Raw genomic sequence first — 27,497 nt, forward strand, 5'->3', positions numbered from 1 at the left:
CCTTTGTTGTATAATATATGTATATATGCATACTAACACATAAAAATAGATGTTTATATTTATACACATATATATTTTTAGTTTGCTGAGCAACTTACCCCTTCACTGCGCTAGTTCTTATCCCGTGTCTGACGGCATAAGAACGAGTCTCCCATTGCAGCCTAGAAGAGCTCTCTCGTGAGCACAATGCTTCCGTGCAATGCAAACGCGATGTAGTGTTCGCATTGCTCCTAACTTGTAATATCATTGCACATTGCATGCACTGGTATTGCTCAGTTAAGTGCAAATATCGCTTTTGCGGAAGCAACAATTTGCACTCAACTTGTAATATGGCCCTTATTTAGTAGAACTGAACAGTTTTTGGGGTTCTGATATTACATGTGATATTCAAAAGACACTAGAGCTAATTAGCTGTTGGCCTTTTGCTATGTTGTACTGTCTATTCTAGCGTAGTATTAGATTGAAAACATGGAATAGGCAATTTGATACATGTTAACTATAATGGAAAATGACAGAAATAACCTAATGACTCATGGCAGAAGCAAAATCAGAGGTTTTATTCCTGGAATGCTCAATTTGAACACCACTCTTGTATGGTTTGAGGGGATTAAATTAAAGTTACTTGAGATCACGATATGCCAACCCCTTGCCCGGATAATTTGGAGTGAATTTAATTTACTAAAAAAGTGTTTGCTAAAATTGTAAATAAGACATTTCCCAGCTCATGGTTTCCATAGGATTAATATGCAGACAAATAACCAAACTCAAATATTTCTTATAGTCCCAAAATACTTTAATTATATATGACCAGTGCAAATATAATATTTCATCTTTATCACTCACTAAGCTCCAAATAGCTCTTTAAAAATGCCCTATGCTCAGTTCTGATGAAAACACGCAGTGCAAAACAGTTTATTTTCTTGCAAACATTTTAATTTGTGTTTTTATAATTACCCCACATTAAATAACACTATTAGTGCACATTTCTTGATTTGCATTTATAAATTTAAATGGAGTACATTCAAATAATGTATTGCATAACATTTCAATCTAATTTTAAAAACTAATTTCAGTAAGTGAAGCAGTACGGAATTTATTCCCACAGGATTTTCTTCTTTCTCTGCCAATAGTTTAGGCTAGTGTAGAGCAAAGCCACTATAAAAAAGGAAGGAGAGAAAAGGTATTTTACATTAGTCATGCTGAGAAAAACAGAACAGAAAAGCAGATTTGTGCTTCACTATAATAAATAGGTTAAAAAAAAGGAAAATAGTTCACACATGAAAAAGATTTTTTAAAAATTGCACTAATTAATCATTTTATGGAGTATTTAAAGGGACATTATACACTCATTTTTTCTTTGCATAAATGTTTTGTAGATGATCTATTTATATAGCCCATAAAGTTGTTTTTTAAAATGTATAGTTTTACTTATTTTTAAATAACATTGCTCTGATTTTCAGACTCCTAACCAAGCCCCAAAGTTTTATTTGAATACCGTCAGCTACCTTCTCCAGCTTGCTCCTGCTTGTGTAAAGGATCTTTTCATATGCAAAAGAAAGGGGGAGGGGGAGGGGCTTATTTCCCACTTGCAGTGGGCTTTCCCACTACCTTTTCAACAGAGCCAAACTGAGAGCTTCTAAGTAAGTTTTTAAACAGTTTTATATTGGATTTTTATATCAGTATCTGTGCATCTTATTCTTTATAGTAGTGTCTATTACATGCAGTTATATGAAAATGAGTGTATACTGTCCCTTTAAGTTTGTAGACATAAAAACAGCAAAATAAGCTGAGCCTCTTATATCTGTGCATTTATCTGTTTGTTTATTTGTGTATTTTGTGATCAATAGCTCCACCCTCAGCTCAGTAGTTTGTAAAGAATTTTCTTGGATGTTAATTGGCTGATTTGTGCTTATGCCTCTGTACAGGCAGTACTGTGTGTGTGGACAGGACGTTCTGCTTTTTGTAATGTTGTTTATTCATTATGGGATATGGAACAAACATTAAAGGGACATTAAACCCAATTATTTTCTTTTATGATTTAGATAGAGAATACCATTTTAAACAACTTTCTAATTTACTTCAATTATCTAATTTGCTTCATTCTCTTGATATTCTTTCCTGAAAAGCATATCTAGATAGGCTCAGTAGCTTCTTATTGGTAGCTGCACATAGATGTCTCATGTGATTGGCTCACCAATGTGCAATGCTATTTCTTTAACAAAGGATATATAAAGATTGCAGAAAATTAGATAATAGAAGTAAATTGGAATGTTGTTTAAAATTGTATTCTCTATCTGAATCGTTTTTTTGGGTTTAATGGCCCTTTAAGGTAGGGGCTACTAGTCAAAAAATTGATCTCTCTCCTCTCTCTTTTCCTCTCATTTCCTCTCACTCTCTTTCTCTCTCATCTCTCTGTCTCTCTCTTTCTTTCCCCCCTATCTCTCTCTCTCTCTCTCTCTTTCTCTCCCTCCCTCTCTCTCTCTCTCTTTCTCTCTCTTACTCTCTCTCTTTCTCTCTCCTCTCTCTCTCTTTTCCTGTCTTCTTCCTCTCTTCTTTTTGTCTCTCTTTCTCTGTCTCTCTTTCTCTCTCCTCTCTGTCTCTCTCTTTCTCTGCTCTCTCTCTTTCTCTCTCCTCTCTCTCACTCTCCTCTCTCCCTACTCTCTTTCTCCTCCCTCTCTCTCCACTCTCTCCCACTCTCTCCTCTCTCTCTCCGCTCTCTATCAGCTAGATTTAGAGTTCGGCGGTAGCCGTCAAAACCAGCGTTAGAGGCTCCTAACGCTGGTTTTGGCCGCCCGCTGGTATTTGGAGTCAGTGATTAAAGGGTCTAACGCTCACTTTTCAGCCGCGACTTTTCCATACCGCAGATCCCCCTACGCCATTTGCGTAGCCTATCTTTTCAATGGGATCTTTCTAACGCCGGTATTTAGAGTCGTTTCTGCAGTGAGCGTTAGAGCTCTAACGACAAGATTCCAGCCGCCTGAAAATAGCAGGAGTTAAGAGCTTTCTGGCTAACGCCGGTTTATAAAGCTCTTAACTACTGTACCCTAAAGTACACTAACACCCATAAACTACCTATGTACCCCTAAACCGAGCTCCCCCCACATCGCCGCCACTCGATTAAAAATTTTAACCCCTAATCTGCCGACCGCCACCTACGTTATACTTATGTACCCCTAATCTGCTGCCCCTAACACCGCCGACCCCTGTATTACATTTATTAACCCCTAATCTGCCGCCCCCGCTATCGCTGACCCCTGCATTACACTTTTAACCCCTAATCTTCCGCTCCGTAAACCGCCGCAACCTACGTTATCCCTATGTACCCCTAATCTGCTGCCCTAACATCGCCGACCCCTATGTTATATTTATTAACCCCTAATCTGCCCCCCACAACGTCGCCGACACCTACCTACACTTATTAACCCCTAATCTGCCGAGCGGACCTGAGCGCTACTATAATAAAGTTATTAACCCCTAATCCGCCTCACTAACCCTATCATAAATGGTATTAACCCCTAATCTGCCCTCCCTAACATCGCCGACACCTACCTTCAATTATTAACCCCTAATCTTCCGATCGGAGCTCACCGCTATTCTAATAAATGTATTAACCCCTAAAGCTAAGTCTAACCCTAACACTAACACCCCCCTAACTTAAATATAATTTACATATAACGAAATAAATTAACTCTTATTAAATAAATTAATCCTATTTAAAGCTAAATACTTACCTGTAAAATAAATCCTAATATAGCTACAATATAAATTATAATTATATTATAGCTATTTTAGGATTAATATTTATTTTACAGGCAACTTGGTATTTATTTTAACTAGGTACAATAGCTATTAAATAGTTAAGAACTATTTAATAGCTATTGTACCTAGTTAAAATAAATACCAAGTTGCCTGTAAAATAAATATTAATCCTAAGATATAATTAAACCTAACACTACCCTATCAATAAAATAATTAAATAAACTACCTACAATTACCTACAATTAACCTAACACTACACTATCAATAAATTCAATAAACACAATTGCTACAAATAAATACAATTAAATAAACTAGCTAAAGTACAAAAAATAAAAAAGAACTAAGTTACAGAAAATAAAAAAATATTTACAAACATAAGAAAAATATTACAACAATTTTAAACTAATTACACCTACTCTAAGCCCCCTAATAAAATAACAAAGCCCCCCAAAATAAAAAATTCCCTACCCTATTCTAAATTAAAAAAGTTACAAGCTCTTTTACCTTACCAGCCCTGAACAGGGCCCTTTGCGGGGCATGCCCCAAGAATTTCAGCTCTTTTGCCTGTAAAAAAAAACATACAATACCCCCCCCCAACATTACAACCCACCACCCACATACCCCTAATCTAACCCAAACCCCCCTTAAATAAACCTAACACTAATCCCCTGAAGATCTTCCTACCTTGTCTTCACCATCCAGGTATCACCGATCGGTCCTGGCTCCGATATCTTCATCCAACCCAAGCGGGGGCTAGACATCCACTGAAGAAGTCCAGAAGAGGGTCCAAAGTCTTCCTCCTATCCGGCAAGAAGAGGACATCCGGACCGGCAAACATCTTCTCCAAGCGGCATCTTCGATCTTCTTCCATCCGGTGCGGAGCGGGTCCATCTTGAAGCAGGCGACGCGGATCCATCCTCTTCTTCCGATGTCTCCCGACGAATGACGGTTCCTTTAAGGGACGTCATCCAAGATGGCGTCCCTCGAATTCCGATTGGCTGATAGGATTCTATCAGCCAATCGGAATTAAGGTAGGAATTTTCTGATTGGCTGATGGAATCAGCCAATCAGAATCTAGTTCAATCCGATTGGCCGATCCAATCAGCCAATCAGATTGAGCTCGCATTCTATTGGCTGATCGGAACAGCCAATAGAATGCGAGCTCAATCTGATTGGCTGATTGGATCAGCCAATCGGATTGAACTTGATTCTGATTGGCTGATTCCATCAGCCAATCAGAAAATTCCTACCTTAATTCCGATTGGCTGATAGAATCCTATCAGCCAATCGGAATTCGAGGGACGCCATCTTGGATGACGTCCCTTAAAGGAACCGTCATTCGTCGGGAGACATCGGAAGAAGAGGATGGATCCGCGTCGCCTGCTTCAAGATGGACCCGCTCCGCACCGGATAGAAGAAGATCGAAGATGCCGCTTGGAGAAGATGTTTGCCGGTCCGGATGTCCTCTTCTTGCCGGATAGGAGGAAGACTTTGGACCCTCTTCTGGACTTCTTCAGTGGATGTCTAGCCCCCGCTTGGGTTGGATGAAGATATCGGAGCCAGGACCGATCGGTGATACCTGGATGGTGAAGACAAGGTAGGAAGATCTTCAGGGGATTAGTGTTAGGTTTATTTAAGGGGGGTTTGGGTTAGATTAGGGGTATGTGGGTGGTGGGTTGTAATGTTGGGGGGGGGGGGGTATTGTATGTTTTTTTTTACAGGCAAAAGAGCTGAACTTCTTGGGGCATGCCCCGCAAAGGGCCCTGTTCAGGGCTGGTAAGGTAAAAGAGCTTGTAACTTTTTTAATTTAGAATAGGGTAGGGAATTTTTTATTTTGGGGGGCTTTGTTATTTTATTAGGGGGCTTAGAGTAGGTGTAATTAGTTTAAAATTGTTGTAATATTTTTCTTATGTTTGTAAATATTTTTTTATTTTCTGTAACTTAGTTCTTTTTTATTTTTTGTACTTTAGCTAGTTTATTTAATTGTATTTATTTGTAGCAATTGTGTTTATTGAATTTATTGATAGTGTAGTGTTAGGTTAATTGTAGGTAATTGTAGGTAGTTTATTTAATTATTTTATTGATAGGGTAGTGTTAGGTTTAATTATATCTTAGGTTAGGATTTATTTTACAGGTAAATTTGTAATTATTTTAACTAGGTAACTATTAAATAGTTCTTAACTATTTAATAGCTATTGTACCTAGTTAAAATAAATACCAAGTTGCCTGTAAAATAAATATTAATCCTAAAATAGCTATAATATAATTATAATTTATATTGTAGCTATATTAGGATTTATTTTACAGGTAAGTATTTAGCTTTAAATAGGATTAATTTATTTAATAAGAGTTAATTTATTTCGTTATATGTAAATTATATTTAAGTTAGGGGGGTGTTAGTGTTAGGGTTAGACTTAGCTTTAGGGGTTAATACATTTATTAGAATAGCGGTGAGCTCCGATCGGAAGATTAGGGGTTAATAATTGAAGGTAGGTGTCGGCGATGTTAGGGAGGGCAGATTAGGGGTTAATACCATTTATGATAGGGTTAGTGAGGCGGATTAGGGGTTAATAACTTTATTATAGTAGCGCTCAGGTCCGCTCGGCAGATTAGGGGTTAATAAGTGTAGGTAGGTGTCGGCGACGTTGTGGGGGGCAGATTAGGGGTTAATAAATATAACATAGGGGTCGGCGATGTTAGGGCAGCAGATTAGGGGTACATAGGGATAACGTAGGTTGCGGCGGTTTACGGAGCGGCAGATTAGGGGTTAAAAGTGTAATGCAGGGGTCAGCGATAGCGGGGGCGGCAGATTAGGGGTTAATAAGTGTAAGGTTAGGGGTGTTTAGACTCGGGGTACATGTTAGAGTGTTAGGTGCAGACGTAGGAAGTGTTTTCCCATAGGAAACAATGGGGCTGCGTTAGGAGCTGAACGCTGCTTTTTTGCAGGTGTTAGGTTTTTTTTCAGCTCAAACAGTCCCATTGTTTCCTATGGGGGAATCGTGCACGAGCACGTTTTTGATGCCGGCCGCGTCCGTAAGCAACTCTGGTATCGAGAGTTGCATTTGCGGTAAAAATGCCCTACGCTCCTTTTTTGGAGCCTAACGCAGCATTTGTTTTAACTCTCGATACCAGAGTTAAATTTATGGTGCGGCCAGAAAAAAGCCCGCGGAGCGTTAACAGCCCTTTTACCGCCGAACTCTAAATCTAGGCCAAAAAAATGTTTTACTTTAATTCAATTTAATTCAAATTACATAAGGCTGTGTGGTGTATAACAAATGGTTGTATTCCCTTCATATAAGTGAATGTTAGTTCAATTTCAGATCATTACACTAATCTCTAATGCATAATGGTAAGTAGCTAGGAACTAACTAGCACAATATAAATTGATTTGTACAATAGTGAAACAAAAGTAAAGATTTAGCAGTTTCTTCATCTTACAATAGAGGGCCCCCCTAACTACACTTCTGTGACTATCATTATGCTTACACCTAAGGGCTAGATTTATCAAAGGCTAGGCGAACTCTGTATGTGCTTCGCCTGTAACTGCGCCCCAGCTCGCCTCCGGAGAAGCGCACATGTTCGCCTGAATTTATAAAAAAAAATAACTTTGCGCAGGCGAGCTGCGGTGTAATAATGATAAATTTCACCTGTTGAAAAAAGCATTTACTCCCTATTTATCACAGTAAATTCCTCTAAATATTTACGTCGCCATGTCTTGATTATTAAAAAAACATTATATTAGTTAATATTTAGCTTATATTTATATTATATAAATAATATATCATTTCTGTGCTGTTTTTGCCATATGTTGATAATTTAAGATCACAAAAATAAATATATCAATATATATATATATATATATATATATATATATAACTGTTGGTACCCATATGTGCCTGTGGAAGCGCACATCTTCTTGGCGCTGAGGCTTTGAAAAATTTGTTAAAAGAAGAAAGTACTGCATCACAAGCATGTATTATAATGGTGTTGGCCTCAGTCTGTATAACGAAATATACAACACGCAATTGAAGCCGAAATTTTAGTTCCCTATTGGCGCAAAGCAATGATAAATAAGAAACTGAGCGTATTTGTAGGTTGGGCTGTTAAATTACACGTATTACTAATGTATATTGTTGCACTCGGGAGCTCACCCGTGCGCCTAGGCGAATGCAAGCGGACTGCGAAGACGTTTCTTTCAGATTTGCGCAATTATAGACGCAGAGTGCTTTTATGAATATGACGATCAGTTCGTATGCGCTATTTTGGACGGAATTAAAGGAGAATGGCTTTGATAAATCTACCCCTAAGTGTAATCAGGGGAGTGCCTGTTAATACAAACACAAAAAGTAACAATTCTCTTAAGATTACAGGTGACATTGTTTTCTGAACCATACTGCACCCTCCTTAAAGGGACACTAAACCCATTTTTTTTTCTTTCATGATTCAGATAGAGCAGCAATTTTAAGCAACTTTCCATTTTACTCCTATTATCAATTTGTCTTCGTTCTCTTGCTATCTTTATTTAAAAAGCAGAAATGTAACGCTTAGGATCCGGCCCATTTTTGGTTCAGACCCTGGATAGCGCTTGTTTATTGGTGGCTTATTTGGTTCTGAACCAAAAGTGGGCCGGCTAATAAGCTTTACATTTCTGCTTTTTAAATCAAGATAGCAAGAGAATGAAGAAAAATTGATAATAGGAGTAAATTAGAAAGTTGCCTAAAATTGCATTGCATTGAATCATGAAAAAAAATGTGGGTTTAGTGTCCCTTTAAACGTTTTACTTAAAGGACCAGTCAACACAGTAGATTTGCATAATCAACAAATGCAAGATAACAAGACAATGCAATAGCACTTAGTCTGAACTTCACATGAGTAGTAGATCTTTTTTTCTGACAATTTTAAAAGTTATGTCTTTTTCCACTGCCCCTGTACCATGTGACAGCCATCAGCCAATCACAAATGCATATACGTACCATGTGACAGCCATCAGCCATTCACAAACGCATACACACTTATTCTTGCACATGCTCAGTGTCTCTTTAATTGTAGTGTTTGGTTTAAACCCTGTAGAAACCTTTCAGATTTAGCTATATCAGACTTTAATAATCCTAAAAAGAAAAGGAAGCATAAAAGTACCTCTGGTAATGTCAGATGGATTTCCCCTGTCTTTTGCACATCCATGAGCTGAAACATTTCTATAAGGAAAATAAAGCGCACGTTATCAGGTACAGATTATCCTCCAACACAAACAAAGTTATAAATGATGTCACATAATAAAAGAGTGAAGCAAGGGGGTAAAACCTACTGCCTGGCCCGAAAATGTGTGTTTTGTTCATACAATTTTCTTTTTAATGAAGCCTTGTAATGACTGTAAATGAGTTAAACTCACACTTTGTCCATCTGCATCATCCAGAAGTACAATAAATGCACCTACAAGTGATCTACAGAGGTTACAACAGAATTTAAATATTTATGATTTATATAAGTGCTCTTATAGAACCAGGTTCCACATTAATGGGACAGCTCAGTCAAAATTGAAATCCACATGGATGCATTTCAGTTTTGTATAGAAGCATTTTTGTAATATACAGGTATTAGCAAACATGCTTCTAATAAAAGTTATAACTGTTTTAAAAGTGTATTCAAGTATGCACCGTGCACCAGCATTTTAAATACAGCACTTGATCATAGCGCCTAAGGTGCTTGTACCTTCTGGTTATGACTCAATTTGTTAATTGCTGATATGATACAAGCCCCACTGGTGCTCTGAGCAACTGCAGTATTTAAAATGCTGTGGCACGGAAAATATCTGGCTATGCTTCACATGCTCATGCTGAGAAAAATGTTGGCACTAAAACAGTGATAACTTTTAATAGAAGCATTTTTGCCAATACAAGTATATTGCAAATATGTTTCTATTCAAAGATGTAATTAATCTATGTGCATTTACATTTTGACTGAAATTACCCTTTAGGGGTCGATTTATCAAAGGCTTTGCAAGCCTTACGACCCCCTACGACTACAGGTTCTCACAAGAGAACCTGCAGTCCGTATTTAACAAGCAGCGGTCATCAGACTGACAGCTCCTGATTGGCTGTGCGCGGGCATGGGGCGACATTGCACACAAGGGCAAAATAGCGCTCGTGTGCAATGCTGAATTCCGCCAGAGGAATTCAGTCATCCAGAGGCAAGTATAAACGCTCCTGTTCTCCGCAGATTGATAAATCGACCCCTAAGAGCTGGTTGTGTATGATGGATTTATATTTTCATTTAAAGAGACATGAAAAGTGCAAATTTTTTTTTTTTTTTAATCAAAGTAAACATAAAATGAAACAAATTGTGTTGTGTATGGGACTAACATATGCATAAATATGACGTGTATTAGTTATGTTTTATAATATAAAAGAAAAAAGTAATTGTGACCAAAAAGATAGCATTGACTATGATTGTGTATGATTGTATAACATCTTATTGGATATGTACCTATGATATAGTTTAATAAACTGATAAACAATAAAAAAAAAGAAACAGATTGGGTAAAAAAAGCAGCAAACAACCTACTTATTTTCTTGTAAAATGAGCACTTTTCACTGTAGCCACTGCCCTCAGGGAGAAAAGCTGACATGTGAGAACTTAAGTTGCATTCTGCCTTGTCTGAGCATGGGCAAAACTGTCTCCCTGTTTCTCTTACATTCACTAAACCAGCTCAAATTACACTAGACAATGTATGACATCTCACAATATATGCCGACCTCTAGAGGCCCCAGCCCCCTTGTGAGGCTGTGACCGGAAGTAATGGACACTGCACAAATAAATCCTTTTAAAATTACAACTAACGCATATTGCAATTAATTTTTTTAAGTATAAGCCACTGCTTAATGCTTTTTGTTATTACAATAATGAATGTTTTATATCCCTTCAATGTTAATAGCTGTGAGTGCAAACTATTATCCATGATCATTTAAGTAAAATTTTACACAGCATCAGTTAGGTTGGCCAATAGTCTCCTCAAGTGACTGACAAATGTTTAAATTTTGGATCCATCAAGAATATTCATGAACCAGATACACACAAGAGTCAGGTGAGGGTATGTGTATAGATAAACAGGATACCAGTTCATAGAGCACTAATCCTCTCCGGGTGTAGAATAAAGAATGCCAGAAGGTATGCCATAAAAACAGGCTTTTATTGAAGCTTAAGGTTAAAAGTAGTATACAAAAATAGGTCAAATGCATTTTGTATGGTTACACTTTCTCAATAACCCATGCGATACATTGATACAGACCAGGGATAGGCAAGGGATAGGCACAAGCAGTCTTTATATAAATGTTATTTTAAACTTGTTTGATTAGATGACTAATTTTTACTTGTGGAACTAGACCAGGGGCATCCAACAAGCAGCCCATTTGACAGCAAAGTGTCGCTCTCCTGACTTATAGAAACTTAGAAATATGTTGGCAGATAGGAACCATTCGGCCCATGTAGTCTGCCTAATTTTCTGAATACTTGTATTATTACATTACTTGTATTACCTGGCCTTATCTTATACCTAGCATAGCCTTATGCCTATCCCATACATTTTTTAACTCCTTCACTGTCTCTACCACTTCTGCTGGATTACTATTCCACCATGCATCCACTACCCTCTCGGAGTATGGTTTTTTGATGTTTTTCATTTGAAATGTACCTTGATGTTCTTCACTTAGGTCTGTACTTTGGAAAATGTCCGCCACAGCCTTGGTCCGTGCCTATATCTGATACAGACCCCTATTTAAAGGGGAAAGGACAGGTGTATGTCCTGACGTAATCAATGTTAGCGCATGGGTTAACAATATGGGTGATTAACTTATCATAACAATTAATGTCCATTACAGGATACATCTTTATTCCATAAGCCATTTTATATATATAAATACACATATCTGTGCCACTACTGGAATATACTAAAACTTGGTTAATCTCCCATACAAGTTCAAACATCATCTCCGCCCTAAGCTTTATGTACCTATGATTAGATATTACTAGATGATATTACATACACATTGTTACATTATAGACTTATAGCGCATTAGTGATACATTTTCACATCTTCACATCACAATCTGACAGAATAAACTTTTACATAATGAATACTTATTTCCCTCAAAAGGCGTGATTCATTAAATAATTAATAAGTACCTTTAAAACCTTACTTATTCCAACACCTAGGTTGGATATAATACCCTATGTAGCATTTGTCCAAAAAAGGGGGGCAATTAAAAAATACCTAAGATACTCAGATTCAAAACATCACATCTGCCCACAATATCTTAAATTCTAATCTTGGCAGAAAAAATTAAACCTGATTCCTTTTTATGAGAAAGGAAAAGTGTATAGATGAACACATACAGGGGGTTGAAAGAACTTCAGAGAGACATCCAATAGAACAGGAAACAAGACAGAGAGTAAGAAGGTGAAATTCAGTGATACAGACACTGAGTATGACTATGAATCTTCAGATTTTGATGATAACATAGAAGAGGAAGGAAGCTCAGCGGGTACTTGTAATTTTGTATTAAAAACGCCTGCACAATCTGATGGTAATGTAACAATCATTTCTAAGGTCTCAAAAAACCAGAAAGGAGTGATGAAGTCCACGGCAAAAGAAAAAAAGTACGTAGAGGGGGAAAACAGAGGTATAAACAGCAGCAGGGCAGAAAAGGCCGACCAACAGGGGAAATCACACAGATACCCCAGGAGACAGAGATACACTCCAGGCAGGAAATATGTTTAAATAATGTCATTAATTTGTCATCAGAGGTCCTGAGTAATATACAGATAAAAGTAGGGTCACTAGGTCTCAATTTTGCACCAATGTCTCATTTCAATTTATTTCAAACTATTGTAGATTTCAACAAATTTGTCATATCATTGTCACTTAAAAAGTATTTTTTTTTTTACTCCAATAAAGAAGGTGTCCAAGATTTGGACCCCGTAGAGGTGGATACTGATACAGCTGAGAGATATAGATGTGGAGTAGGTGACAATGATTAGAGGTTTGTTGATAAATGTGCGTTAATGAAAATTTTATCATTAAGGAGGATGACTTTGCAATTAATTTGAACGTATTTAAGAAGTGATCTTCATTTTATCCCACCCAAGTAAGGAAAGATAGTATAGAGGTTTTTCAAAAGACTATTGAGAAAGAGCTAATGAGTTTACATGATAGTGTAACAAAAAAACAAACTGTTTTTCACCTTGATAATCTGAGTAAACAGGAAAGAATAGCTCTAAAACAATTGAAATCCAAGACCTCATTGGTAATCTGTAATTCGGATAAGGGGGGCAACAAAGTTGTCCTTGACGGTACAGATTATATGGCTGAAGCACACAGACAGCTAACAGATGACAATGTATATGAAACCTTAAAGGCTAATCCTACCTATGGGTATTGGAAAATTTTGTATGATTTACTCGATTGGGCATTAATGAGTGGGGTAATCACGAAAGAGAATATGGATTATTTGTTGGAACATACCATTTTGCCGATTTTTCACTATCTGCCCAAGATCCATAAGAGTTTAACCTTCCCTCCTGGTCGCCCAATAGTGGCAGGCATTGGGTCCCTTTATGTGCTATGATTGACACGTTACTCCAACCCATTGTATTAGGATTAAAAAGTTACATTAGGGACACCACAGATCTAATAACACAACTGGAAAGGATAGAATGGTCAGAAAGTTACCAATTTGTAACTATTGATGTTGCCTCTTCATACACTTCGATCTCCTGTGAAAAGGGTTTGCAGGCAATTGAATCTTGTTTGGGACTCTTTACTGATTATAATGAGGAAACTAAGGAGTTCATTTTGAGGTCCATTGTATATTTATTAACTCATAATTTCTTTATGTTCAAGGGTGATTACTTTCGCCAAAGACAGGGGACAGCCATGGGGGCAAAGTTCGTCCCCACCTATGCAAACTTATAGGTGTCCCGTGTCATTGGCGATACTAATCCCTTCAGAGATTGCATTAAATATTATGGCCGCTACATCAATGATTTGGTGTTCATTTTTGAAGGGGATAATGAAATGATAACTTTTATTCCCATCTTTCTACTAATTAACTAAATTTGAAGATCACTATTGAATACAATAAAGTGAGCATGCCTTTTTTAGATGTAATATTAAAATCTAATTTGATGAGCAGCAGAATAGAAGTTGAACTGTTTAGGAAGAAAACAGCAGGTTATAAATTATTGAAAGCAAGTTCATGCCACCCCAAACACGTCATTCGTGCCATACCCAAGGGGCAATATATGCGTACTTAGAGAAACTGCACTACAGAAGAATCTTATGAGGTACATTCTAAACAAACAACAGAAATGTTCTTAACAAGGGGATATTCAGCACAACATCTACAGAAAGCAAATAATGAGGTTGATTCTATGGATAGGAAAGATCTCTTTAAATCAAATAAAAGTAAGACATGTAGGAGTAATGACTTTCAGAAGAAACCAGTCTTTATTACTAACTATAGCAAAGAACATAATCGTATATGTGACATAGTCAACAAAGCGCTTCCGATTTGGAATGTTGATGATACATTATGTAAAATCATAGAAAATAGGTGTCAATTTGTTACTAGGAGATCAAAGACATTATCAAACATACATCCTTCTTTGCTACCGAGTAGTAGAACAACCAATTGGTTAACACCGAAGAAGGGTTTCTTTAGGTGTGGGAGTAGGAGGTGCAAATCATGCACCCATGCTATTTTTGGTAATGTCTTTTCTTCCTTTGATGAAAGAAAAACCTTTAAGATTGATAACTACATTAATTGTAACACATGCTATGTAATTTACCTGCTAACGTGTAAGCTGTGTAACATTAAGTATGTGGGTCAACCGACCCGACCCCTAAAGAAAAGGTTTTTGGAACATTTGCGTTCAATAGGGGACACTGAATATGACACTCATGTTGCACTTCACTTTCATAATTACCATAATGGGGACTGCAAATTTTTGCAGTTCCAAGGCAAACAACATGTAGACAGACACGCTAGGGGTGGTAATAGATTGAAAACACTCAGCCAAAAAGAGGTATTTTGGATATTCCAATTTGGGACTAGGGCTCCCAATGGCCTAAACTTGGATTGGGATGTTAAGATGTATGCAGAGTGATTCTTGGAAGGAATCAGGTTTCATTTTTTTCTGCCAAGATTAGAATTTAAGATATTGCGGACAGATGTGATGTTTTGAATCTAAGTATCTTAGGTATTTTTTGAATGGCCCCCCCTTTTTTGGACAAAGGCTACATAGGTTATTATATCCAACCTAGGTGTTGGAATAAGTAAGGTTTTGAAGGTACTTATGAATTATTTAATGAATCACGCCTTTTGAGGGAAATAAGTATTCATTATGTAAAAGTTTATTCTGTCAGATTGTGATGTGAAGATGTGAAAATGTATTACTAATGCGCTATAAGTCTATAATGTAACAATGTGTATGTAATATCATCTAGTAATATCTAATCATAGGTACATAAAGCTTAGGCCAGAGATGATGTTTGTACTTATTTGGGAGATTAACCAAGTTTTAGTATATTCCAGTAGTGGCACAGATATGTGTGTGTGTATATATATATATGTATGTATATATATATATATATATATATATATATATATATATATATATATAAAATGGCTTATGGAATAAAGATGTATCCTGTAATGGACATGAATTGTTATGATAAGTTAATCACCCATATTGTTAACCCATGCGCTAACATTGATTACATCAGGGCATACACCTGTCCTTTCCCCTTTAAATAGGGGAATCAATGTATCGCATGGGTCATTGAGAAAGTGTAACCATACGAAACGCGTTTGACCTATTTTTGTATACTACTTTTAACCTTAAGCTTCAATAAAAGCCTGTTTTATGGCATACCTTCTGGCATTCTTTATTCTACACCCAGAGAGGGTTAGTGCTCTATGAACTGGTATCCTGTTTTTTGTTGTATTTGGGAGCCGGTGAGGACTCCTGTTGCTCAAGAGGTACTTTTCTGCAGTGCTGTTGTTTCCCTTGGAATTGCTGAGGCTGTGACGCCAGCTCAGTGTGTGGACTACCTACTGTTCCGGTGGGGACCGCTGACCCTGTAACACCAGTTCAGCGTGTGCAGTGCATGGAAGAACATGGTGTTGGCAGTTAACAAGTGGAGTTGAACATTGGGGCGACAGACAAGGATTCTGAGCGCTTACATGTTTCTTTATTTGTATAGATATATACTGTATCTCTGCAGCCATTCACATTTCTATCACACTTTCTCTTCTCTCTCCTTCGTTAATCTCCCTGTCTTTTTCTCTCTCTCTTTTCTACCTCTCTCTCTTTCTCTCTCTCTACTTTTAGCAAGTTCTACTTCACATAGTTTACTTTATATTTTCCTGAAAAAAGAGAACATTTTCATGCAAAAATAACCAATGCACCTTATATGCCAAAATATTGTAAAAAAAAAAAAATTATTTGCACATATTATCTAATTTCAATAGAAATTAATCAGTAACTATTTTTACTTATCACAGGTGCCTGGAAACTGATAATAAAAAAAAAGTTTTTCTTACCCATAAAGATTATGGATGGTGATTACTGTGCTTTAGTTATGTATTTTATATAAAGCAGTTGAAAGATACTTACTGAATAAGGTTTCCAGACGTATCATGGCTGCGATGAAACCATCAAAATTAATAGTTAGGTCTTTGGAGGCGTAGCGCTGAGAAATACACTGCTGCACCTTGTTACTAAGGGTAAAACCTGGGGAAATGACAGATTGTGGTTAAACAAATGCACAGTTTACAACTAATGTGATTTGTGGTTATTATTTTAGGGGGACGGGCACTACTAATTATCGTGTGTGCATTACTTTGTGTACATTGTGAGAGTAATTAGAATGTTAATTGTATCTTCACAATCTTCTAAAATTAAAGGACCATTTAACTCAACATTTCAACAACACATAAAGGGTCAGATTATGAGTGAAGTGCAAACATTTGCGTGCAAGTGACATTGGGTTTTCACGATCGTTTGTGCCCAGGTTAAATTGCGCTGTTGTATAAAAAGTTATAAGGGCTCAAAGATATGAAGTCTAAGATTTTAGAAAAAAAAGGCAGGCAATGGGCTTTAACATAGAGATAATACATATCTAATTACATTTGTATTTATATGTGTGTATTTACAGATGTATTTACACAAATAGACACATAAATACATATGTACACATATATAGACATGTATATAAGCGGATTGGAACTCTTTTTGAGTTAAGTAGATGAAAACATGAAAAATAATGTTTATGTAATATTCATATTTTCTAAACTGTTATACTGTATATTTACTGTAAATATTTCACATTCCAATGTTCTGCACATACGGGAAAATGTTCTAAGAATATGTTCTAAGTATTTGTAAATAGAAATTCCTATATATATCTGTATTGTACCAAAAACATCATATATATATATATATATATATATATATATATATATATATATATATATATATATATATATATATATATATATAAATCTAAAGAACTAGGCACCTCTCCAAAACAAGACAGGAAAGTAACTTTTTCAGATTCAGAGTATACTGATGAAGAATCAATGGGGTTGATACAAGCCAGTGAATCTAGTGGTCAATCTGAGGGGGAAGAAGAGGTTGTCATACCTAAACAGTCAACGACAACTAATAAATCTAAAACTGATACTACTATTATTAGAGATAACTCGGTAGTCACTAGACATGCTAGTAAGAAAGCCACCAACCAAACACAGGGATTAGATCACAGGAGAACAGAATTTTTAAGTGACAGTGAGGGGGATGGTGATAGTTTGAGCATCACAACCAGATCATGTTTGAAATCTAATAATCAGCATCCTTTTTTTCAAAAGGTCATGACAGACATAGAGGGGGGGGGAGTAAGAGGAAGAGGAGAAGGAAGAGGACGAAGAGGAGGAAGGGGCAGGCCAGCCAGGAACAAGTACAAAGTATAAAGGTTATCAATCTATCTCAAATAGTACTCACTAAGGAGGAAGAATCAGTATTAGGAATGGGCCTAGGATTCGTGCCAACTAAGAAGTTTAACCTTTTCGAAACCATCATAGATGTTAATAGATTAGTTAGGGATCTCACCCTAAAAAAGTTTTTTTCTAATAAAGAATCATTGTATTCAAATCAGGCACTTAATGGTTCCTTACCTGAGTATCCTGATAATGACCAACACAACATTCATGATATCATTGATTTCAATGAGGGTTGTGATTATTTTGCCCTACAAGGTCTCTATGCAGAATCCTCCACTTCTCAACACTTCTCCATCAAATCAAGACACACTGGGTTTAAACCCAAGTCTGTCTTCTACCCCACTAAGGAGAGAGGTCCCTTTTTAGAGGCCTTTCACCATAGGGTGGAAGAAGACTTGATTAAGTTGACTAAATATCATAAAAGAGATTACAATAATTTGTCCATGGAAGAGCTGCGTGCCCTTGATAGCCTGAAAGAAAGAGATACGATTGTCATCAGACAGGCTGACAAGGGCGGCAGCATTGTTGTCATGGACAGACTGTCATATACCCAAGAGGCAGAACGCCAGATTAATGATCCAGAAGTGTATATTAACTTACACAAAGACCCCACAGCTGATTTTAAGCGAGAACTGGTGGATTTGCTGGATGATGGGCTGGAGATGGGGATTCTAGATCAAGCGACATTTGATTTTCTAAATGTTCAATCACCAGTCATTCCTATCTTCCATCACCTCCCCAAGGTTCATAAATCCTTGGAGGAGGTGAGAGGAAGACCGATTGTTTCAGGAATAGGTTCTCTATTTGAAAACCTTTCAGGTTGGATAGAGTCTCTACTCCAGCCCATTGTCTATCAGTTACCTTCTTATTTGAAGGATACCACCCACCTACTCAATAGCATGGATAAAATCTCCTGGGACGAGGAGTGTGAATGGCTGACCGTTGATGTAGTCAGCCTTTACTCCACTATACCACACAAAGATGGTTTAGAGGCAATCAAATTTTCTCTAGATGTATATACTACTTATGATGACAATCTGAAAGGATTTGTGTTGAGGGTTATTCAATTCCTTCTAGAACACAACTACTTTAAGTTCGGGGATGGCTTCTACCTACAGAGACGTGGGACCGCTATGGGGGCTAAATTTGCCCCTTCCTATGCCAACCTGTTTATGGGTTGGTGGGAGCGGTCCCACGTCTTTGGGGAACAGAATCCATTCAGGTCCAGTATCAAGACATACAAGAGATATATTGATGATCTCTTGTTTGTATGGACAGGAGGTACCGAAGCAAAGGCAGATTTCATCAAATATCTTAATAGGAACCAAGTTAACCTCAGATTTACTGCAGAATCAGGAACTGTGGAGATACCATATCTAGATGTAATCCTCAAAGGGTCAGTCTCTACAGGCAAAGTAACCACTGGTCTGTATAGAAAGCCCATATCTTCCAATACTATCCTCCATGCAAAGTCCTCACATCCAAAACATACTGGTTTTGGTGTAGCTAAAGGCCAGTTCATCAGACTCAAGCGTAATTGTACTCTCGAGTCAGATTTTTTAGTTGAGGCGGATAAACTGAGGGATCAATTACTGGAGAGAGGGTACTCAAAAAAGACTACGAACAGGGCTTTGCTTGAAGTTAAGAGACTAGACAGGGATTCACTATTACAGGGCTCCAAAACCAAAAGTTATTATAGATTTCAGGAAGATAGACCCTGTTTTGTTACAACTTATAGTCCACAGTTTGAAGAAATATGCAATATTGTGAAAAGACATCTATCAATAGTGACAGGAGAGGATAGTCTAAAGGACTATGTGTCAAAAGGATGCAGCTTCATCCCTAAGAGGGGAATAACATTAGGCAACATATTATCTCCATCCATGTTACCAAGTAAGCATAAGAGAACTAGCAGCTGGCTTACTTCCAAAGGCCACTATAAATGTCATTTTTCACAATGCATAGCTTGTAATCATATGAGACCCACTAAACATTTCCAATCTTATGTAACCCAAAAAGTATTTGATCTAAGTGAGTGCACGAATTGTCGCACAAGATTTGTGATCTATCTTGCAGAATGCTCCCAGTGTAAATTACAGTACGTGGGGTGCACCTCGAGGGAGGTGCGCTCACGGATAAGGGAGCATCTTAATAATATTGAGCAAGAAATAGATTGTTCAGATCTTGTGCGACATTTCATACAAGAACACAACAAGAAGGTTGCCACCTTTAACTGGTGTGTAATTGAACGTATTAAAGTAGGTCCCAGGGGAGGTGATAAAACAGTAAAAATGTTTTATAGAGAAGCCTTTTGGATATTTTTATTGAGAACTAGAAAACCTCAAGGGTTCAACATTAGTGGTGACATAATCAATTTTTGGCAAAAAGTATAAATAAAAGTGCAACTTGTAAATTTTCTAAAGACAAGAAACATGTTTCCACACATTAATGAGCCTTAGTAGGGTGTCTCATAGAGTAGAATAGAGTCCCTCTAAATAAGACATACATTAGTCAAGAGAATTTATATTTATTAAATACATTTAACATATACTTAATGTTTTATTCTTGGCTAATTCGTCAAAGCTCAAATAAACAAGAAAATGTTGGTAGTTTATAATATAAAATATTTACGTTTCTGTTTATATTTGCATATTTGCATATTTGCATATTGTATTCTATACTGATCACAATGAAACCACATTCTCAGTATATCCATTTACCCCAATACATATTCCCTGTATCCATTCAAGGTCTGATTGTGTTTTAGAAATTCTGCCACAGTGTTTTTGTATTAACTAGATTAGGATGGCTATTTAAGAGTTGATTGGCCATCAGTAAGCATCTACGATTAAGGCATACTAGCCGAAACGCGTCAGATGCTACACTGAACAGCACTGCCTCTGTGCAGTTTTTACTACTTGACATGTAGTTTCCTGTGACAAAAGGAATTAAAGTTTATTCAAACTCTACCTTAGGCTCGCTGGTTTTCTTTTCATGTTTGGATATATATATATATATATATATATATATATTATATATATTATATTATATATAAAACATATTCTGTTATGTGAAGAACATTGGAATTTAAAATATTCATATCTTCATATCGGGTTAGCGCACATGAGAATATGCGATAGGGTATGATTTTTTTGCCCCATTGACTTCTATGAAGGAATAGGTTCAAGTTTTTGCGCTCGTCGGGTTATAGTGAGAGCGATAACATTTTACTTTCAACTCGTAATACGAGCGCAACCAGATGCATGCAAAAAATTAACTTCTAGCGCAATTGGCACTCCAGCGAAAATGTTAAATAGTGCTCCACTTGTATTCTGGCCCAAAATGTTTCATTATTGAAAGTGAATCATTATTGCAGTATGCATTAATTATTTATTTTGCTGTAAAATCCATCTGAAATGTAGCTTGTTCCACTTTCTCACAAGGAGGCTTGGGTTAAAGGGACAGTCTAGTCAGAATTAAACGTTCATGATTCAGATAGGGCATGTCATTTTAAACAACTTTCCTATTTAATTTTATCTTCAAATTTGCTTTGTTGTCTTCATATTCATTGTTGTAAGTTAAACCTAGGTAGACTCATATGCTAATTTCTAAGCCCTTGAAGACCACCTCTTATCTGAATGCATTTCACAGTTTTGTACAGCTAGTGGGCGTTAGTTCATGTGTGCCATATAGATAACATTGCGCTCACGCCCGTGGAATTACTTATGAGGGGGCATTGATTGGCTAAAATGCAAGTCTGTCAAAAGAACTGAGGCTTAGATACAAGGTAATCACAGAGGTAAAAAGTATATTAATATAACCGTGTTGATTATGCAAAACTGGGAAATGGGTTATAAGGGATTATTTATCTTTTTAAACAAAATACATTCTGGAGTAGACTGTCCCTTTATTACTTTTATCTAAATTTTGTATAGCCAATTATACCAAAAAGGTACTACAGCCAATCATACCAATAAGGCGCTACAGCCAATCATACCAATAAGGTGCTACAGCCAATCATACAAATAAGGAGCTACAGCCAATCATACCAAAAAGGAGCTACAGCCAATCATACCAATAAGGAGCTACAGCAAATCATATCAATAAGGCACTACAGCCAATCATACCAATAAGGCACTACAGCCAATCATACCAATAAGGTACTACTGCCAATCATACCAATAAGGCACTACAGCCAATCATACCAATAAGGCACTAAAGCCAATCATACCAATAAGGCAATAATGCCAATCATACCAATAAGGCACTACAGCTAATCCTACCAATAAGGCACTACAGCTAATCATTCCAATAAGGCACTACAGCCAATCATACCAATAAGGCGCTACAGCCAATCATACCAATAAGGCGCTACAGCCAATCATACCAATAAGGAGCTACAGCCAATCATACCAAAAGGAGCTACAGCCAATCAAACCAATAAGGAGCTACAGCCAATCATATCAATAAGACACTACAGCCAATCATACCAATAAGGCACTACAGCCAATCATACCAATAAGGCAATAATGCCAATCATACCAATAAGGCACTACAGCCAATCCTACCAATAAGGCACTACAGCCAATCATACCAGTAAGGCGCTACAACCAATCATACCAATAAGGCACTACAGCCAATAATACCAATAAGGCACTACAGCCAATCATACCAATAAGGCAATACTGCCAATCATACAAATATGGCACTACAGCCAATCATACCAATAAGGCAATAATGCCAATCATACCAATAAGGCACTACAGCCAATCCTACCAATAAGGCACTACAGCCAATCATTCCAATAAGGCAATACAGCCAATCATACCAGTAAGGCGCTACAACCAATCATGCCAATAAGGCACTACAGCCAATAATACCAATAAGACACTACAGCCAATCATACCAATAAGGCAATACTGCCAATCATACCAATATGGCACTACTGCCATTCATACCAGTAAGGAGCTACAGCCAATCATACCAAAAAGGAGTTACAGCCAATCATACCAATAAGGCACTACAGCCAATCATACCAATAAGGAGCTACAGCCAATCATACCAATAAGGTGTTACAGCCAATCATACCAATAAGGCATTACAGCCAATCATACCAATAAGGAGCTGCAGCCAATCATACCAATAAGGTGTTACAGCCAATCATACCAATAAGGCATTACAGCCAATCATACCAATAAGGAGTTACAGCCAATCATACCAATAAGCACTACAGCCAATCATACCAATAAGGCAATACTGCCAATCATACCAATAAGGCACTACAGCCAATCATAACAATAAGGCACTACAGTCAATCATACCAATAAGGCAATACTGCCAATCATATCAATAAGGCACTACAGCCAATCATACATATAAGGCAATACTGCCAATCATACCAATAAGGCACTACAGCCAATCATACAAATAAGGCACTAAAGCTAATCATACCAATAAGGCAATAATGCCAATCATACCAATAAGGCACTACAGCCAATCATTCCAATAAGACACTACAGCCAATCATACCAGTAAGGCACTACAACCAATCATACCAATAAGGCACTACAGCCAATAATACCAATAAGGCAATACTGCCAATCATACCAATAAGGCACTACAGCCAATCATACAAATAAGGTGCTACAGCCAAGCATAGTAATAAGGCACTACATCCAATCATACCAATAAAGTGTTACAGCCAATCATTCCAATAAGGCACTACAGCCAATCATACGAATAAGGCACTACAGCCAATCATAGTAATAAGGCACTACAGCCAATCATACCAATAAGGCACTACAGCCAATCATACCAATAAGGCGCTACAGCCAATTATTCCAATAAGGCACTAGAGCCAATCATACCAATAATGCACTACAGCCAATGATACCAACAAGGCACTACAGCCAATCAGACCAATAAGACACTACAGCCAATCATACCAATAAGGCACTACAGTAAATCATACCAATAAGGCAATACTGCCAATCATACCAGTAAGGTGCTACAACCAATCATACCAATAAGGCACTGCAGCCAATCATACCAATAAGGCAATACTGCCAATCATACCAAAAAGGCAATACTGCCAATCATACCAGTAAGACAATACAGCCAATCATACCAATAAGGTGCTACAGCCAATCATACCAGTAAGGCGCTACAGCCAATCATACCAGTAAGGCGCTACTGCCAATCATAACAATAAGGCACTACAGCCAATCATACCAATATGTTTTGCAGTTGTTATCAGATAAAACAGGTGCTTTTCTTGGTTTTACAATTAGAAAAGTCACAATTTTCCGAGCTAAATTGCACAAAAGGAAGTAAATAAATAATTAAAGTATATTGCACAGTTGTTTTACTGTTCATAAATAAAAACTTTACATTGAAATCTCATGGTGTTTACTGTCTCTTTAAATATAAATTTTTAGCTTTACCTGCATCTTGTAAAGCATTCCTCATCTCGTTAGCATCCATTGTTCCTGAGTGGTCCGTGTCTGTCTTTAAGTAGATCTCCTAAAGGAAAAAATAGATAAAGCATGAAGTATCAGCATTTATAAGGGTAAAAACAAATACAGATTACTTTACTTACTGTATCTTCAACAAAACGTAAACTGGCTACAGCAGATAGTCTCAAGAAGCAAAACCTTAAAGGGACAGTCTACACCTGTACAAACTTTAACCGATACATTAGATCTATCCTTGAAAGTCTTAGTTCACCCCTGCAACCGTTTTTTAGTCGTTATCGATAAATAAATTATTTATAAAAGAAGTTTATATTCTTACAGGTATAAATGGCCGCCAAACTCCCCCCATTCCATTTTCCTCCTACATTATACAGCACTTCTCTTTCAAATTTGCACTTGTGCATGTATCCAACAATGACGTATGGAGTCTCCCAATACACATGTGCAACTTCTGTCTCGCCGAAACCGGAAGTACGTAGCGTGTGAATGAGTCCAATATCATAGGTTTTATAAGATTGGAGTAAAATTAATAATTAGGCTGTGAGATTACATCGCATTTAAATATACAATGCGATAGCACCTTATAACTTAGCTTACCCAATAGATTGACAGTGCTTCAAATAATACACTACACTGGAAAATTGTGTAGATTATTCGGTTCCATTTTTTTGGTTCCCACTTTGATTGCGCATGCGCAAATTAGAAACCTTACACCGTAGAGGAAGGGGTGCATTGTGACTTATAACGATGAATTTAAGGTATGAATTTACGTTTGCACAGGTGTAGACTATCCCTTTAAAGGGACATGAAAGTTAAAGTTACACTATGCAATGCTAGCTAGCAAAACACATCTGGTGAGTCAATTACAAGAGACATGTTTGTGCAGCAATCATCAGCTTTCTCTCAGTAGTGCATTGCAGCTCCTGAGTTTACCTAGGTATGCTTTTCTACAAAGCATAGCAAGAGAACAAAGTAAATTTGATAAAATAAATAAATTACTATCCCTTTAAAGGCTTCATGAAAACTTTTGAATTTAAAAAGCTTCATAGACAGATGATCAATGGGAGTTTAATGAGATTTACATCAATATTAAAATGCTTTAATTTTTTATAGCATTTAAATAACATTAAAACATTTCAATGTCAAATCATTTCTCGTTGCTAAGTATGTGTTTGAGCCGAAAGGGTTAAATGACAGTAACCGCTACTGTATGTTTATCGCTGATTTTCTCGTTTACAGTTTATCGTTCACACAATGTGGCCCTTCTTGTTAGCTCTTTGTATGAATTTGTATTGAGGCTTCAGCTTAGAAGAAGAGTAAGAGCTGCCTATCATACGGCGTGAATACCAGGAGACCCTATCTCTAGACTTTCTATGCACAGTATAGCGCCTCTTCTATGTTCTATATACAAGGTTTGACTTTGTTAAAACCATACCTAGGTAGGCTCATTAGCAGCAGTGCACTAATGAGAGCTAGCTACTGATTGGTGGCTGCACACATATGTGCCTCGTGTCATTGGCTCACCAGATTTGTTCAGCTGGCTCCCAGTAGTGCAATGATGCAAATTTGATGATAGAAGTAAATTGGAAAGTTATTTAAAATGTAATGTTTTATCTCAATCGTGAAAGAAAAAATGGGGGTCTCAAGTCCCTTTATGCGTTAATCCCTTTGCGGACGTTAAGCACATAGCTTTGCAGCGTCACTAGTTATACAACGAGCATGTCATTTTATCACTATACTGGTCCGTTAATATTGTAGTTGATCTTCTGATGACAAATGACCCTGGTAAATATAGATATTAATAAATAGTTACAATATATTTCTGTAATTTCATCCAAACTGTTTTGAATTCCACAAGACTCAGGGTTCCGGTACCGTCCATCTTTAAATGTTTTGATTAAGGTTGTTTAACAGTTACAGCAATTTCTATAAATTATATTTAAAAAAAACATATCATGTTGAATACATATAGCTATTTAATGGGATAATGTACTCAAAACATTTATATCATAGCAGCATTTTTGCCACCAAAAGAAATGCAGGGTTATGAGTTATGTACTTCCTATTAAAGCTGTCTAGCCAACAGAAACTTGCTGCTAACCATTTTTGGCTGCTAGGTAGTTCCTGATAATGATCATTGACTGAATGAAACAAAGAGCATTTCAATATGTCATCCAATGAGCGATAATAAAAAGTATCTATCAGCCAATAAGCATTAATAAGAAGTATATGTCATCCAATAAGCATTCATAAGAAATATCTGTCAGCCAATAAGCATTCATAAGAAATATCTGTAAGCCAATAAGCATTCATAAGAAATATCTGTCAGCCAATAAGCATTCATAAGAAATATCTGTAAGCAGTATCTGTCAGCCAATGAGCATTGGCAGGATGTACCTAGAAGATAACAAACATTAGTGATGAATTACACAACTGAACTATTAGCATCATTTTAAATTTAAACATGTGGCGAGTCCGACGTCAGCAAAACCCAGAGTCGACTATTTTTAGTCTAATCGAGCGATCACATAAACGGCGCAGCAGACAAGTTATGCGCGTATATATGACACGTCGGCCGCAGTTTTTACTCCCATAAACTAACATAGAACTGGCGTCGCCAGTCGGTATCACATATTCAACACAAGAAAATACGCTTGCAGAATGGAGATAGTTTACTCCATTTTCACCTCGCCACACAAAGGCAGGCGCAGCAAGCTTCCCGCGGAGTATAAAGTACCGTAACTCCCTGGATGCCTTAAAAAACACCTAACGCATGATTAAGATCAACCCTTCAACCGTCATCCTCCCACATCCCAATGTCTAAAAAAAATTATTAACCCCCAATCCGCCATCCCCACACTTAACAAACTACCTAATAGACAAATTAACCCCCTAACCCACCAAACCCCCACAACATAAAATTACACTATTAACCCCTAATCCGCCAACCCCCACAACGCAAAGTACCTAATTAACCTATTAACCCCTAATCCACCAATCCCCCCAAAGCAAATAACCTAATTAACCTATTAACCTCTAATCCACCAAAACCCCCAAAGTAAAATACCTAATTAACCTATTAACCCTAACTCCGCCAACTCCCCACAACGCAAAATACCTAATTAACCTATTAACTCCTAATCCGCCAACCCCCATAACACAAAGTATCTAATAAAACTATTAACCCCTAAACCACCAGCCCCCCACA

At 37.1% G+C, this 27,497-nt stretch overlaps 1 protein-coding gene across 1 annotated transcript in view; it reads right to left on the minus strand.

Moving 5' to 3' along the window:
* Window positions 1–771: 771 nt before the first annotated feature.
* CAPN8 (calpain 8) overlaps window positions 772–27,497 on the minus strand; it is a 189,581-nt gene continuing 162,855 nt past the window's right edge. The window contains exons 17-21 of the mRNA XM_053712588.1: window positions 26,103–26,171; window positions 24,260–24,338; window positions 16,432–16,548; window positions 8,896–8,954; window positions 772–1,155 (exon numbers count right to left, since the gene is read on the minus strand). Coding sequence (XP_053568563.1) covers window positions 1,132–1,155; window positions 8,896–8,954; window positions 16,432–16,548; window positions 24,260–24,338; window positions 26,103–26,171 — 348 coding nt within the window. The 3' untranslated portion in view covers window positions 772–1,131. The remainder of the gene's footprint in view (window positions 1,156–8,895; window positions 8,955–16,431; window positions 16,549–24,259; window positions 24,339–26,102; window positions 26,172–27,497) is intronic.

This window comes from Bombina bombina, chromosome 4 (genome assembly GCF_027579735.1).
Source record: "Bombina bombina isolate aBomBom1 chromosome 4, aBomBom1.pri, whole genome shotgun sequence".
In the NCBI taxonomy this organism is placed as follows: Eukaryota; Metazoa; Chordata; class Amphibia; order Anura; family Bombinatoridae; genus Bombina; species Bombina bombina.